Source organism: Lepisosteus oculatus, chromosome 25, assembly GCF_040954835.1.
Source record: "Lepisosteus oculatus isolate fLepOcu1 chromosome 25, fLepOcu1.hap2, whole genome shotgun sequence".
Taxonomy (NCBI): Eukaryota; Metazoa; Chordata; class Actinopteri; order Semionotiformes; family Lepisosteidae; genus Lepisosteus; species Lepisosteus oculatus.
Genome location: NC_090720.1, coordinates 9,624,739 through 9,641,994, shown reverse-complemented (window position 1 = coordinate 9,641,994; position 17,256 = coordinate 9,624,739). Strand labels below are relative to the sequence as shown.

At 47.3% G+C, this 17,256-nt stretch overlaps 1 protein-coding gene across 1 annotated transcript; it reads right to left on the bottom strand.

The window, feature by feature from the left end:
* Nucleotides 1–2,631: 2,631 nt before the first annotated feature.
* vamp3 (vesicle-associated membrane protein 3 (cellubrevin)) lies at nt 2,632–17,160 on the bottom strand. Its single transcript, XM_015337231.2, has 5 exons — nt 17,036–17,160; nt 9,375–9,456; nt 6,938–7,096; nt 5,051–5,102; nt 2,632–4,546 (listed from the first exon to the last, which is right to left on the bottom strand). Coding segments are annotated over exons 1-5 (312 nt in total). The 5' UTR covers nt 17,038–17,160; the 3' UTR covers nt 2,632–4,529.
* Between the last annotated feature and the right edge of the window lie 96 nt (nt 17,161–17,256).

Here is a 17,256-nt window from a genome sequence, read left to right as displayed (position 1 = left end):
GGGGAGGTGACGTCATCTCTTTCTGGCTGAATAAAAAAGATAAACTAGTTCAGGAGGTGAGGCGAGCGGGTGTCGTGTCGGTGTATGCACCGCAGGAAGCGCTCGTCTGTTTCTGCTAGGATAACAAGAAACACGTTACTTTTATTTTAAGGTGGTCTTTACTTCAAACAGGTTGTAGAGCTGAGCGGTGTCTCTGTTTTTTTAGTCCAGTTCGGAGCCCGAAGACGTGTGACCAGGAAACACACCGCCGAACTGAAGAACAGATGATTTATTGGATGAAAGTCGTTTTATTAAGCATCACCCGTGGACCATTAGATAGGTTTGCAAATAACAGGGTGCAGTTGTCTTTAAAAAAATACAATTAATTGTAAAAGCTGCGCTCTCGGAGCCTTCGATTCAAACGTTTCATAACGATAGTACTTTATACAGACTTTCTATTCATTTTATTCTATTCATTTTCTATCAATACACATCTATAAACATAGGCGTTATATTTTTAAGACCCGACTTGTCAGCGCAATTACCTGTGTATAGGTGCGCGTTATTTTTCAGAATAGAGCGGTCTAGACTGTGTCGCAGTGAGAGAGACATCTTTTTAGCGCTTAAAAACTGCAAAACGTACCGTGACCAAAAAGGCATCAAAGTTGTATTATAGTTTTAAAGGCATTCTTTCATATGGGAAAGAGCACAAATGTTTTGGTTAAAAAATAAAGTCTGTAGGCGATTGAGGCCAGGAAGAAGCATCAAGTCCTTGACTCCTTACCCTCGATTTCCAAAAAGCCCTCTCGAAGACAGACACAGCTCTGAACCTCAGGGCCCGGAGTCACGCAGGTTCGTGTCTAGAAAACATTTAGCCGAGGAGGGCGGCGCAGTGGTTAGTCTTTCTGGGCAGAGCTGCCCAATCCAGATCCCAGCATGCCTGCAGGTTTTCAATCCAGCTCGTTACTGGTTCAACTGGACTAATTCAACATCTCCCAGCTCTTCGGGTGCTTTGTGTTTCGAGTATTCTTAAGGTATTGGCCCTCCAGGGACTGGGTCTGAGACCCAATCCTGCCTGGGATGCTGCGATTAAAAGGCTGAGCATTGTGATTGTAGAGAATATAAAACCCAAGGTCTCCTTTCTCGCATGGACGCCTTGTTTTTCATCATTCATCGTGGTCTGTCTGCAGGCGTCTAAGCGTATTTTTTTGCTCAACAAGCAGGACGAAACCATCTACTGCAGAGGCAAACTGGACAGCTACACCCTTCAAATCCAGCAGTGGAGACCATGGTCCCCGTTCGCCGTTCGAGCCAAATCCTCTCGATGAGCAAATTCAGCCCCCGGGGGTTGAGCCTCCGTCTCCCGAATAGGTGATCCACAGTGGAGAAATATTAAAGCTTTCAAGTCTGACATTTTAACATTCCCAACACTTGCCTCACTGTATCATAATTTTTCATTTACTAATCTTTTATACCTGAATGCTGACATGTACATGCTTTGTTTAAAACGGTTTCAATCCCCCCAAAAAGTAGATTTCCGTAATTTTGTGCACATATTCAAATCCTGGATGGATTAAGTGTACCCAGGGAAAGTTGGCCTGATCCACATAGCAACAAACTGTTGCCAAAGCAAACATCTGTGCAAGACAAATATTGTCCCGATCCGACCTCCCTCCTCCGACACCCGGAAGTGCCAGAGGTGGAATTCCAACATCCTTCGCGCAAGAGCTCGGAACGAACCTTTCTTTCGTTTCCGGAGCACCTCCTCCGTGAGCTTTCACTCCAGAAAAGGAAATAAAAAAATCCTTCGGACACGTTAACAGCAACAACGACGCTGCCTTCGGAAAACCAAAAGCAAGTGCAGATCTTTCAAGAATGGGCCAAGCAGTCCGTGAGCCGAGACTGAGCCAACCCCAAAAGCAGTCAAAAGTCGGATCGAACGAAATTCTTTTCTATGTATATACAAAAGAAATGCAGGGTTGGGACTTCAGAAACATCGGTTACCTTGTATCTTCCAGCGCCGGGGTGCATGTTTTCAGCGGTTAGCCTCGTAGGGGCAGAGGTCTGGCAGGGGAAGGCAACCAGGAGAGGTGTCCAAGGCCTGACCCCTGGAGGGAGAGGAAGGGCCTACATGCTAGATTTTACATAAGAAAACCTTGACAAAACTGCTCGTCTTTTAGAACTCTTGATCTACACTATGGTCTTCTGTGAATATAACAAACGTGTCGAGACTCGCAAAGGCAGTGTCAGTGTGTGCTGACAAGCGCAGCCCCAAGAACACGTGCAAGAACGTACTGCGGCACATTTAAACACACCCCTGGCGACATGGATTGTGGGATGCAACGAATTTAATGCCCTGCTCCCACACCACTTCTAGAAATGACTGCGATTTAAAGAACAATGCTCTAAAACTGCTCCAACTCCCTTACACATTTTTTACACAGTTACACAGCCTGCTGTAACAGCTTGTTTTCCTAGGAACCTGCATCGTGCCGACGTCCTCTGTCTGGAGAGTGGCGCCGTGTGGCTCTGAAGGACTGGGACTGAATCCAGACTGGAGTCGGGAGTTCACCCACCAGCCTTGCTATTCTGTGTCCTGCACATCCCTCAACGTTCATACGAAAAAGTAAAAAACAACAACAAAACAATCAGTAAATCCATGATGCGTTATCCATTTTATTAAGCTACAACAACACAAGCAAAGTTTGGTGCTTAACAGTTTTAAGGCAAATATTTCCAGTAATTGCACTTGTATTATACAAAACATTCAAAGACCAGGGTCTGGCCTGTTTGGCACTTTCTACTCCAGGAATGACTACAGAAAGACAGCTCCAGAGGTCACGGGCACTTTTACAAGCATGTAGGGGAGGCGACAACTGTTCCTTATTCTGCGGACAGTGGCAATGAGAAATGTGGATCAATCTGGTAGGAAACCACACCGCATAGAGAAACAGTTCTGTTACAGCCGTGCGTGTGGAGCTGCCTTCTGGTCTTAAGACGAGGGTGTTTTGAAGGCACTAAGGAACTTGTCAGTTTGGACGATTCTGTCCATCGTGGCAGGCTGCGTTTCTGGCGGCTCTCTCAAGAGCCGTCACTGCTGCCCCCCCGACTCCTGCAGACTCCCAGACAACTCGAGCCACCTTGAACTGTGCCAGCCAAAGGCAGTCAGAAGATAGCCTACGGTGTTTTTACCTTGGAAAGCACCCATAAGGATGGTTTCTTTTCTCTTTAAACTAAAAACTGAAGCAGCAATTTATTTTCTTTTTTTTTTCTGAATTTCCCCAGTATTAATCGGTCTTGTTCAGTGCTACTGCCCCTGTCCCACTGAGAGAAGGAGGAACTGCGGTCGTGCTCCTTTGACACAGTAAGCTCTCTGAGCCATGTGGTTTTCTGACACGCAGGGAACACCCTGAGGCCTAACGCGTGCAACTGGACACCTGAAGCTCACTAGTGCCCAGGGCTTGATCCTGTGCTCTGCCTGGAGGGGCTCAGCCAGCAGTGCACTGCTGCTCCAGACACAGGGTTCACTTCTAAAGTACAATTAATCATAGGGGCAGAATTCTGCTGCAGATTTTCAAACTGCAAGTAATGTTTCATGTAAGACCGGCATCATTTAATGTTTAACTGAAATAAGGTTTAAAAAAATAAAGATGTGTAGCGCATTTTGGTTTTATGGAAGTTTAAAAAACACAGAATTAGTAGTAAGGTCTTCACCAGTGCCTTTGAATGCTCAACCCTGTACCACAAAGTGTAATCAACTCAGACATATGAAAAAGGAAAGTTTCACTACTTAGAACAGGGCTAATAAAACCCAAGACAGAAGAGAACGATGCATATTGATTGTGTAAAACCCTTTACACAATTACTGATTTACACCGACAGCTTATAGGTCTGGAATCTTAAGTACGATTCTGTGATTGTGTTCTTTTGGGTGAAATTACGATACTGTGTCACCCACCCCTGTACTACTTCTCTCAAGAGTTTCTTCAGATGACCCAATCCCAGAAAAATGACTGAGAAACATCCAAGGCAGTGGAAAAACGCCAGGTAAGCAAGAGTTAACTACACACTTTTCTCTTCTGTCCTAGTCAAGCTGTACTCAAATCATGCCATGAACTCTGAAGTTGCAGATTTGTAGCAACAGGAACCCAGATCTATTATTCTGCCCGGTGTTAATGTCTACGCAGAAGCAGTGTTACAGTGAAGGTCTGTAGCCGGGCCACGGTGCAGTGACAGGCAACATCGTCTGCAAGACAGCTCACCTCCACGCTGGCCGAGCAGCGCTTGGCCGTGCTCAAGGCGAACGATGGAGTGTAAATTTAGCAGTAGTTAAAAACAACAAAAAAATTGTGAAACAGGCACTTCTTGAATCAGACGCCCGGAGGGCCATTCATCCACATTCAAAATCATTAAAAAAAAAAACAACAACAACACCTGTGCAGTATATTACAGATAAACAGGAGCTGTGGTTCTCAGCAGGTTAGAACAGTTTAGTGCTGGAATGCGGACCTCTCTTCCTCCGAGTCACTTCATTCCTCGGCTCAGGTGCTCTAGGACACATTCCAAACTGCACAAACAAGAAAGCCAGGTTTAACAGAAGACAAAGCCAGTGTGTGAGTATTTCATTCCTTCCCGTTCACAAGGTCAGCTCTGAAGCACCTCGACAGCTTTGTCATATTATTTAGGCGAGACATAAAAGAAAGCCAGTTAGATCACAGGTTTTATTACTCAGCTTTAAAAATCACTCAAACCTTTATAACAGGCACTTCTGAATAGCTACGTATTGCCAAAGAGAATGGAAGGGTTGTGATGCACACTCCGATGAGGAAGACCATGTGATTACACCGCAGGAAGGATGGGGAGTGTGTCTCTCCATCACACCAGCACTTAGCAGGAGGAGGCTAGGCCACATCACCGAGAAACAAAATAATCGATTTTCGAAGCGGGGCAATTTAAATATTTGCTCCAAAATATGGCTAGCTTGTTTGTAAAAAATTCTCAAAAGATTTCTCCCCCTTGGCTGTAAGCCAGAGCAAGGTCGTACAAAAAAAAACCCAAGTTCGATACTTACTGATGATGATAATGATGATGATCAGAATCACAGCTATCAAAATTGCCCACATCTGTGCATGACAAAGCAGACAAAACCCGTGTTAGATTCTCAGTTTCTCTCCACTGTGCCAAGGCCATTACTTAGAGTGGGTTGTGGCACGTATAGTATTACTGCCGCAGAATGAGTCTGTAGAAAAGTATCAAATACAACTCAGGGGAAAGACCAGACATGTGCTGGTCCACAACAGGGGGCGCTCACCCTGCGGTCTGTGTGGGTCCTAATGCCCCAGTATAGTGACGGGGACACTATACTGTAAACAGGCGCCGTCCTTCGGATGAGACGTAAAACCGAGGTCCTGACCCTCTGTGGTCATTAAAAATCCCAGGGTGTTTCTCGACAAGAGTAGGGGCATCACCCCGGCGCCCTGGCCAACCTTCCGGGGTGACGGCTCTCACTCTGTCCCGATTCGGGGGGGCGCCAGTCTCGGCAGGGCTCCTTCGGGGTTTGCCTGCTCCTGTGTGTCTTGCTAGGTGCGTCCCTGCTGCCTGCCTTTCTTTCCATCAGTAGGATTAAGTCTTGGGTGCCACTTCCTACTCCTCCACTGCTGAGCCACCAGAGTCCCAACAACCCCTCTCTCCAGCCCCCAAACGACTCGGGGACGGCAGGACGTTCTGCCCCTTGATCCCGTGTGGGGCAGCGAATCACCCAGCTGGGTCACCGCTCTCTAGCTGTTCCTTTAGCTCCCCTCCTTTCAGCACGTTTGTGAGATGCACACTCGTCCCTCTGTCAGCGCTGGGTCCCGTCTTCTCCACCGAAGACCTGCGCTCGCAGAGGTGCACAGCAGACTGCTCCCTCACCCAAAAGGCTCCTTTGTGTTACACACCTGGGAATACTCCACCTTCAGTCTCCTCCAGATTAAGCTGAGGCTCTCAGGTGGAATGCCATGACGCTATTTGAGCAGCCTGCTTCTTGGGGGGAGACTGTCGCCCCCATGTGGTCAAGACTGGGAACCATTCTATAGGTTTACAGTATATGGCACAGATGTTTACGCAGGGAGTCCCAACTCCACTCCTGGTGGGCCAAATTCCCACTGGTCACATAGGGCTCTCTGAGTCAGCAGAGCCTACAGAGCTAGAAAATGCTTTTAAATTGCTGTCATTAAGCCAACCATTAGTTCAATTAGGCCATTTATTGGTATCTTTGGTATCTAGGCATTTTTAATCATGTTCCTACGTATCTCGAGATGTGATGGTGAATTTACTAGATCTGGTGGGCACGTCAGTCCTGTTTTTAGTCATGAGTGATTTCAATCCCATCCTGCACTATTTCACATCCCATCGTCCAGCCCCTTGTCTCCTCTAAACCTTCCCAGACTGCAAAGGTCTGCCTGTCCACTCCATGCGCGTTTATACAATGATCCAAGACTTCCTCCTGCATTAGAAAGAGTCCTGATACAACACCCTGTGGCACTCTGCTCCTCCTACCGCGAGAGCTGGGTTTCAGATGGTTCATTCATCATAATAAACTGCTCTTATACACCTAAGCGATGTCTTTTAATAGAGGAAATTCTAGTTTGCTGTACAAAGACAGTACACATAGTACTGAAACTGGCAAACATTTGGGTCACTCTAAGAATCTGAAGAAAAAACAGGTTTGTTGCATGGCAACATGGCAAACCCCTCCTAGGAAGAAATGGTAGTACTAACTACACTGCTTCTGTTGTGCATCCTGCACTAGATACACACCGTTTTTACTCCAATGGTAACTTGTATAAGTTTGAGGAACTGTACCGTCCTTTGGATGAACGCAAGTCACCCTGGGTAGCCACGTCACTCCCACTGTGAGGTAATCAGTAACAGTGTTGGGGTAGAAAGTGTGGAAGCCGCACCCCCCCGGTTGCCTCACCTTGCAGTTCTTCCACCAGTACTTCCTCTTCAGCTTGGCGGCGCTGGTCTCGAACTGGGAGGCCCCGGCCTGGAGCGCGTCGGCCCGGTCGTCCAGCTCCGACAGCTTCTGGTCTCTCTCCAGGACCTTGTCCACGTTGACGCGCATGATGTCCACCACCTGCGGACAGACACGGGGCGCAGCATGAGCGCACAGGGACTGCTGTGCATCTACATCCGCCGGCCCGACAACCAGGCAGGAGGACATCCGAATGAGTCCCCGAGAGATGATCACAGGTAACGTCCTGCAATATTACGCTCGTTAACAGTGATGAATGGCGGTAATTTTCTGTCTGTTAGCGTTGGTTTGCCAAGTGCATGGTGTTCTTGGATTGATATGGTCTGTGGTTTAATGGGCTAATAGATTATGTTGTATAATGATCTCATTTGTTAACACAAATAAATTAATTGATATAAAGCATAATGCAGACAAAGCATGCAGTTGTAATTTCACCCCCCCAAAATCACTCTAAGAGCTGTGATCTGGGCCAGCACACCCATGACAACAAGTATATTGATAAACTTTTTTTTTTAAGTGCATGTTCCACCTGATGCACCTTTTCAAAATCCACCACCTCCCTCTTTCTCCTGAGTGATCAAACATCCAAATCATCTGGGTGACTCCTTACCTCCTAAGTCATGTATAACACCACACTTCATCATTAAACTGTTACCGGTTTTGGAGATCCCCCAGTTTCAGAGGATTCCTCTTGCACTGATTTTCTCCCATGTTGTGATTTATTAAGTAACCAGGACTGCCCTGTGCCTCTGCAAATACATGCTAGTTAAAACAGGCGTTTACCATGAATAAAACATTTTGTTCCTGGAAAACCCCTGGACAATCTCTAGGGGTCTCTGATCCACTGGCTGGAAATTACTGGCCTGAATGAACAGAACCCGAAGATCTAAGATGAAAGCGTGCGTGTGAGAGGGTGACGAATTATAAGTCTCGCTCTGCCGTCATGTGTCCGATTCACAGTGACATGAAGGCGTCTGCGGATGCAATCAGGGCATGCTTGACAGGCACCGACCTCCCCTCCCCCTTTAGCTCTGTCCCCGCCCCTTTAAGACAAGAGTGCCACGGCCGCCCCTTTAAGAGGTGGTGAGGACAACGTGGAACTCCATGTGGTGGTTATGTAACCGCGGAGGCTGTTGCATAAGAGCCAGGGAGCCTATGACAATCGCCATAGACCGGCGGGCTGGGAGGCTGAGGCAGGCTCAGCTAGCATGTGACCTGCATGCACTCAGTTCCTCAACTTGTTGATGCTGCTGGGGATCAGCATTCTTGTCCCTGAGCGAACGTCACTATATATAGGGTACCAGGGCAAATGTGCCTTAGAAATTTGCAAGAACTTTAAATCAATTCTATTCTAAGATTTGAAATTTCAATTTCTGTTTTTTTTTTAATAGATTTACCCATCTGTCTTGAAGCAGATCCTGATGCTTGAGCAGTTTCTTAATTAACCTAAGTAAGGGGAATTACAGTGAGGCTTAATTCTCACAGCACGCTGCTTTTCATCAGCCCTACAGAAGCTGCTCAGGGGAGAAATTTAGCATCTTAGCTGGGACTGTTCTGAACAGTGTCACACACATTTAAAAATGTCGGATATCCTCAAATCAAAGCACAAAACAAATGGTAGAAATAATAATACTAACAAGCACGCAGTTCAACTCATCTAGCTGCCATTAAAAGCTCAAAGAGTTCAAACCAAAGCTAATACCCTGGCTCTCTCTCTCTCTCTTACCCTCGTCTTGTTTCTAACGGTTCTGATTTGTTTCCACACTAATGGCTGTGGATGTTTCTCAGGACTTGCTCCCAGACATCTTGGTTAAATTTCCTCAAAACGGATGGAGGATGAGGGCAGTTCGATTCTGGTTGTTTCATACAGTAATGTAAAATGTGGCACAACCACCACTCTCCTTTCCAATGGGTTTTTCTGCCTTTGGTCAAGTTTGCTGTAGAATCTCCCAGAGAACGATTCCTTTCAGAAGTCCGGAGCGCAGTTATTTAGCAGCAGGTTGCACGACCAGGAAAGCTCACCATCAGCCAAAGTCTGGCGTCCTCTTAACCTTTGGCACCCTTACCTGAACTCGAACAACAGGGTATGTTTGGTTTGTTCTGGATGAAACAACCCAAAACGGACATCTGGTGTACATTAGGGGAAGATTTCAAAACAACATGTGTCATTAAAGCGAAAAGGCACCCACTTCGTATGCCACTACGATCCCAGATCCCCACGGATGTGCTCCTGAATGGAACTGTCCAAACACTGGGGTTTTCAGCAGGACACATGACTGGGCCCCTGAACTCCCGCTGGCCCCCTCCATGACGGCCGAGCGCTACAGACGGGCAGCGACACAAAAGAGCGCCGTCACACGGGAACGGCGGCTTCTCCTACCTCGTCCACCTGCGCCTGGGTCTGCTGCAGCCGGCGGTTCGAGCCCGCCATGTTGGAGGGACTGGAGCCTTCTGGAGCTGCCCTGTCAATCAAGCCAAGCACACAGTCTCAGGGCAGGTGCCAACAAACACTGCCGTCAGCCCACAGCTCCCCCTGCTGGGCTGGAGCGGAACGAGTCCTCCGCAAAACAACCGAAGCAGCAGGATGAGCCAGCAAGATCATTCTGGCTCAAGAGAGGAGATCCATGAGGATTAGTTTTAGTGCCACCATACACAAGCTGAGGTCAGATCAGCCTCAGCTGGGTCACCTGCGGGAGGGCGGACCCTGTTGAAATACCTGAAACACTCTTTGAACCCAGAAACATCACTAATGAAGGGTCTAGGAGCATCAGAAGACAGCTATGATACTGAACAGCTCAATTGTCTCAGAAGGCTGTGTTCCCAAATGCATACTCTGTGCTGCATACTCCCTATCCTGACCTAGCAAATGTACCCTTTTGACTAACACAGCACTGTATTTGAACCCTCTTTGGAAATAGTTTTGTCAATAAATTCAAACATAAAGATGCTAATAATAACAAACAAATCGTCAGCAGTATCATCAGAAACACGTCCCCATCAATGTGGCGGACACACCCGTTTTTTGGAGCTCAAGCCTGTGAAGGCAGTAGCGATGGGTAAGTTTCAGCCCCAGGCTATTTCAACAGAGGGTGGCGACACTGGTTTCATCCCAGTAGGTGGAAAAAAACCTCTTTCGTGAAGGTACGTTATAACAGATTCTATGACTGCGTCCGCGCCCAAAGCTCTTGTGAAACTCGGTCCTGAAGACAGCCTGTTGCTGTGTCACCGAAGCAACGTTCCTCATTTATTGTTAGGTTACACGGCATTGGAGCAGTAGGATAATTTCAGAGAGGAAATACAGGTCTCTATATTGTCCTTTTGGGTAAAATGACAGAATTGCTGTGCTAGGTCTGTGACATGCTGCCCGATTTCACACTTAATGGTGTCATGGTGTCATAGCACCAAGGTTGCTCGTGAATTCCCGCAGGCTTGGAAGAAGTTCCTTCCCCGCAAATACCTCGCAGTCACCGATTTCACATCGCCTGCGCATATTCCGGCACGTTTTGATCACAGAACTCCACAATCACTTATGAAGCAGCCAAACTTCAGCTGTTGTTCAAGTAGGCGAAACTTATAAAGCAGCATGTTGCCTTGTACAGGATCTCCACACACCGCACGTATGTGAGGAGGGCGGCAGGGCAGCGCAGAGGTCGAGCTGCTGCCTCGCCGCGCTGGGGCCCTGGGTTCAGTTCCTTCGGTGCTTTCTGTACGCTCTCCTCGTGTTCCAGTGGGTTTCCTCCCACACTCCGCAACTATACTGGCAGGTCAACTGACTTCTAAGAAAACCGAACCTGGTGTGTATGTGTGTGCGTGTCCAGTGATGGACTGGCGTCCCACCCAGGGTGTACCCTGCCTTGTGCCCATTGCTTGCTGGGATAGGCTGCCCCCGTGATGCTGAATTGGCAGAAGCAGTTAGAAAAAGGATGGGTGAATGCAAGATGAGCCAAGATTACCATCCAGAAGTATCTGTATTACTGCAAAATACCCGATGCCGACAATTCTCTTCACTGACTCCACGGGCCAGGTTATCGGTGTGTCGTGAGAGAGCATTGATAACGGCACCATCTGTTTACCTCTGGTCTGATCCTCAAGCGTGGTGATTGGCGATCATAATTCCCCAGTAATCCTGACCTTGAAACTAGGGAATTCAGCACAGCTTCAAGAGCCTTGATGTAATTCTCTGTCGAGTCTTGCCAAAAGCAGCTATACTGCCTGTTTAAAAAATTCTGATTTGTTAAGTTAACTGCAGCTAAAGGTCAGGTTTAAACTGCAGTCAAGTCTTACTTTGTGTGTTAATTTATGTTATTTGAGTATCAGATGTGCTTTTGTGTACAGCTGGCGTACACAAAAACTATTTTTTTTTTTAATTTTCACAAAAACTTTATTGGAAAATCTAAAGAACAGCAAGAACATTATTTGGAGTTACTGCTTCCTTTATAAACCACTAAGAATACATTAATGTATTCTTTTCCCCACAGATACAAAAATTGTTTTAATGATTACGGACTCTCACTTTTGTTCAAAATCCATTTCATAAAAATGTCCTGAATCTCCAGTACTTATTGTTCCCAGTAGAGGGCGCAAGAAACTTTCACAACTTTACACAAACTCCAGACACAGAAGACCTCGAGACAGTCCTACGTCACAGATGTCGTGCTCCACAAACAAAAGCAGGAGATATACATTAACGTGCCGCTAGCGTGTTCCATGGAGGAGGAGGGGGGCCCTCGGACCCCCAGAGTTTAATTCCCCCCCCATTGTGAGTTTTTTCTCTCCTCTGTGCCCATGGTCACGAGCTGCTTGTAAGCTACAGCACAGTTCTGCAAGGCGCTCTGTGGCAAACCGCTGTCAAGATTGCTACAGCACATCAAGGGGCGGCTGAACGATGACAATGGGACGTTTCTGCTATTCCTTAAGAAAATCTAATAGCATCAGCTCAGAGCACTGACCAGCAGATTCAAAAACAGATTCTTCCCCCAAGCACTCCGCATCTTAAACAGCTCAATTTGGCACCTGCACAACTTAGCATCTGCACTTTAAGGTACTGCACTGTTGTCTCAATTTATTGTCCATGTCAGTTTGTCATTTGTGCATATATACTGTATATTTTTTCTCTCTCTAATGTTACTGGGTACAGCTGAACGAGTAAGCATTCCAATACACTTGTGGTATACGGCAAATGAAGAAATCTTGAATCTTCTATACTGCACTACACTGGTTCTGACTGTAACCCGACTCTCCCGGCCCAGATGCGCTCAGAGGGCCCTGGTGCAGCATACGTCTGCAGCCAGGGTGAAGCCAGCATGGTGCCGATCCCCCCCAGCCACCCCACAGCCTGACAGGAAGCCCAGGCCTCACCGCTCCGCTCACACGCTCAGATCCAGGCCACGAGAGAAGCACCGCTTCACCGCAACACGAGAGACCGTGTCTTCATCTTGAACTAACATCCTAAAGGATTTCTGCACGGGTACCATTTCAGTTTGTGGACACCTTATTAGGAAAAAACAGATTCAAACAATTTATACATAGGGAACTAGGTATTCACAGCACTTTGGATCCTGAGGTTGATCCCAGTAGTTGTGTGAAGTTTGCATACTCCCCGTGTTCAGCTTAATCTGCATTTCTAACCCACAATAACGCATGCTGAAAAGAAACAAACGTTTTAGCTGTGGAGCTTTCTTCGGGTGTCCCAGAAGCCAACAAACCTACCAGTATGTCTTCGGACTGTGGGAGGAAACCAGAGCTACATGCAAACTTGGGAAGGACGTATACACTCCACACAGACAGCACCTCAGGTCCAGAAGTGACCCTAGGACCCCAGCGCTCACACAGCAATGCTGACTGACACGATACTGTGGCACTGCCTTACAAATTCAATAGAACATCTCACAATGAATTTGTAAAGTGCTTGTATTTGATTTTCACATTAATACCTTCATCTTGTGACGTCCCAAAACCGATCACGTGACTTGCACTTCCCCATCAGGAGATGGGGATCGGACAAGAGGGGAATTACAGTATAAACACTATCCTCACCAAAGGGGCGTGGTGGTTCTTTACACTGAATTGTCAGGCTGCGGTGAGAGCACTGAGGCAGGAAAATCTGGCTCTAGTATAGATACGGCTATGTGCCTGTATTCAGCTGAGAATCAGGAAGCAGGTTATTACAGGCAAGACAAACAATGAACCACATTTATGGTACAAAGAGGAAAGTCAAATATCTTCCCACTAGAGGCAGAAGTGGACTTTAAGCTGGCAACCAAGAAGAAAAGAAACTGAAATAGCTCTGCTGTTCCACATTTATTGAGGGGATTTCTTGGACAATCGAATTCGGGGGTGCACGTTAAAGCAGGGCTGTCCAATCCTCGTCCAGGAGGGCTGGTGTCCCTACAGGTTTTCAAAATCTTTGTACAGCAGCAGCTGCTTAAGAGCTCAGGGCAGCTGTTCAATCCAATGAAGCCAGCAACCAGCTGGTTTGGCTAATACAGAGCCAAACTGGAACGAAAGCCTACACAGACACACTGCACTGGACTGTTTGTACTGAAAGTCCTGCTAGAAGAAAAAGCCCATGAATTTAGTACCTGAGCTTCTGGCCTGGCAGGACTGCAAATTCCTGCCGAAGGACACCAGGGAATCCATCTCCCGCAGGCCCTGGAGTGAACTGTGTGCAACTGAGAAACGGAATCTCAGGCCCACTGAAGTCCAACAAAAGAAAGCATAAAAAAATGTTTTTCTGGGTTTCACTACATAATCTGTAGAAGTTGTTTTTCACTACTTTCTTGAGTCATTTTCCTCATCCTTTAAAAATGTATAAAACTTATATGAATATTTGTCATGGGTGCAGAGGGGCCTGTCGGGATGTCTAAGTCCCACTGTCTGTAAATATTAGCGAACACTTTTCACGGCAACTTCTGTTATTTTTCTGTCAAAGGAAACAACTACGATATGAGCACTTCTCAGTTTTGTTTCACAAACAAACAACAGAGACCATGAAAGGCTAAAGGGACTGCAGATGTCTCCTGACCTCCAGGGGGGATATTCCTCACTTAATTTGGGCAACAACGTATCCATCCATATTCTGAGCGTGTCATCCAGTCCAGGGTGGCGGGAGAGTCGGAGACTATCCCAGTAAACAACAGGCACTAGGCCGCGGGGCAGGATACAGGGAATTGTATCCCTGCGACCCAGAATTAGAAGAATCAGTCACAGAAAGGATGGACAGATTAAGGGACTAATGAGGATCCACACAACAGAGGTTAAGCTGAATTTAAACTTTGCATTTTTCCATTTTTATTTACTATTTGCAGCCTGTTCAAAAGAAGCAGGTAGACACCACCTATCGATGTTATTCAGGGTGTACGACACTTGGACTGACAGCCACAAACGCGATGAACCAGAGCTGCCGCTGACTAAACGTTGACATAAACCAGGCACCAGTGCCTTTTTCCAAAATAGGGGATCTGTAAACTAAGCCAGAAAAGTCCCCTCCAAGCTACACATGAGCCACAATGCAATAGTCTGCGTTTCCTCTGCAGTCAGACTAACAAACACCTAAGGGGATTAATATTCTTCTGGCTGTGTGGCTCTTTTTCTCAACAGCCCAGTATCAGACCGCTATTTTATACTACAAGAGATAACCGTCGTGTTCAGATTGTCGGCAACCAAAGTATAAAGTATTTTAAATGATGCATGAATAGACGAGGTATTTCTGGTGTTCTTTAATCTTCTAAATTCACTTTCCAGCGCGATTCTGCAGAGACCCAAGACATCCTCAGGATCCACGCGGCATGTAGGAATTTGGGGCTTCCTGTGTCTCAAGGAATGGACGTCTCCTGTCTGCCTGCCCGGGAACAGCCCCAAGTACAGCACAGCCTGAGCTGTTGCGACATCTTGCAATTCAGAGCCACGCGCTGATCCCCAGCAGGAGCACAAAGGCACTGCGCCACACAGCTGGCCATCTCCCCCTGGCTGAAGGAGAAACCTCCTCTCTGGCCCGCCTGAGGCGATCACATGCCTGAGGCGGATCTCTGCCCCTTCATCCCCACCAGTGGAGCGAGGCGGCCGGTCCACCAGAGCAGGAGGCGAAGGGGCCGGGGACCGGCTGGCACCACCGCCAGCCTCACTGGGCTCCTGCCACAAGCACGGCCGTTGTGGCAGTTGGACAGGGCGAAGGGGGAAAGACGGAGAGGTGGCTCTGTGGCTCAGGATCCGCGCCTGTGGCTGGAAGGTTGCCGGTTCGTATCCCGCGGCCGGCAGGGGAATCCTACTCCGTTGGGCCCCTGAGCAAGGCCCTTCACCCCAGCTGCTCCAGGGGCGCCGTATAAATGGCCGACCCTGTGCTCTGACCCCCAGCTTCTCTCCCTGTCTGTGTGTCTCATGGAGAGCAAGCTGGGGTATGCGAAAAGACAAATTCCTAATACAAGAAGTTGTATAGGGCTAATAAAGTGATCTTATCTTAAAGAGGCGCGTCTGCAGTACGCAAGAATGGAAAGGCTAGGTCGGGCTAGGAACGACCTCAAAGCAGCCCTGGCGCGACGTCATCTCGTCCTCGCCTCGTCCGAATGGCCACCACCGCCTCTTGCCTCAGAGACCCCATCAGCCCGTTACCTGTAGCCCCTTCAACCACCCGAGAGCTGCGGGGATCGGGACACAGACCCAGCGTAAAGGGCGGGTCTCGAGCAGGCACAGGGAAACCTTAGGGACGCGAATCCCCCTGGCCAGCAAGCCCCCATGAGCTGGGAGGAAAATGAAATGGGAAAAAGACACATGGGAACGAGGAAGGCTTGCAAACTTCATACAGGACGTTCTTCCACCTATAACATCTGTCTTCTCATTTATTTTACCAAGAAGATTTGAGGCGATCCCCCTCGTTAGCATTCGCCCACACAGCTTCAGCAGACTGTCCAGATGTATAAATGGATGCAAAATATAGGGCGATTTCAATAAAAGCAGCAGAAAAATCGATGAATTAGTAACGAGGATATGCTTTTCTTAGGCTTTTTGTTCAGAACAGAATTCCCCAGTCCTTTGCATTGCATTTTTCTTCCTAAATATAATAAATGTCGTACCTTGTACATATGAATTACGAAGTTGAACATAATCAAACAACGACCCAAACTGCGATTTTCCTGGGAGTGTTAACAGCACTGTGGGCATCGCGATTAATAGGTGCTACCTCCGAGATAAGCGTCCTATGCTTTAAGCGAGCTTTTAAAAATAAAACTTGCCTGTTGCATGTAAGGTTTGGACAGCCGTTTGAATCCCGGCCACTTAAAATATACTCTCAAGAGTGATTTCAGAGCAAGTTATGCAAGATAGTGCGCCTGGACACACCCGAGGTGACCACAGCGAGGTCAATTATTAAAGTAATTTCCCGCACAACGACACGTCTCTTATAAAGCATATTAAAACATGACACCAAAACGCAAAAGTAAAAACCAAACTGCGGAAAATTTCGGTTAATTTTAAATAAGAGAAGCCCCCCCCCCCTTTCCTAAAGCAAGAAAATAAACCACCTCAACTGCGTTACTTCTTCAATAACGAAAAACCGAAAATGCAAAGTGGCGAATGATCCAGTACCGGCTTTCTTTTAACGTAACTCTTGATCATGTAAAAAAAATAATGAAGCGTTTACTCAAAAAAGAGTAACAGCGCCGGGTCCATTAAAAACCGTTTACTTCCCATAGTAAAAAAAAAAAACCTCAACAAAGTAACACATATGCAGCAAACACACAGACAATGGTGTCCTGGATCCTGGCTTTACCGTTTCAGACCTCGACGGATTTGTTATAAAGTTTAAAAACAAAAACAGAACAACGGGCCTACAAGTCAAAACTTAAGACGAAGCCTCGTTCTTGCCCGGCAACTTGACTCGGGACAAACGCCCTTTGCCCGCATCCCCGACACCTCACACGGGCGCCCTTCACACGTCGAAACGGGAAAACCGCCGCTCGGTTTCGGTGTCGAAATGTTGTTTTCGCGGCCCACCCTCTGGGCCGGGGCCCGAACGGCACCGGGTTTGACCGGGAGAAACATACTTACATGATTACCGCAACGGGACCAGCAACCAAGTGTAAATCGGGCTGAGGTGGTGTCAGCTAGTGCGACCAACTTTCACAGCAGGATTTAAAGACACAGCGCACTTCCCAGCTCACTCCCGGTCGCTGTTCGACCGTTTTCTCGCACTTTTACAAATCTCTAACCCTCTACCTTGCCTGAGGCCATGTATTTTAAGTGTTTTAAGTGTTTAAGTTCGGTGCATT

Excerpts from the sequence above, each read along its gene's own strand:
- vamp3 (XM_015337231.2), bottom strand. Across the intron at positions 7,097-9,374 it reads CCCAGGCGCAGGTGGACGAG|GTGGTGGACATCATGCGCGT; the intron begins GTAGGAGAAGCC and ends GTCTGTCCGCAG. Across the intron at positions 5,103-6,937 it reads ACTGGTGGAAGAACTGCAAG|ATGTGGGCAATTTTGATAGC; the intron begins GTGAGGCAACCG and ends TGTCATGCACAG.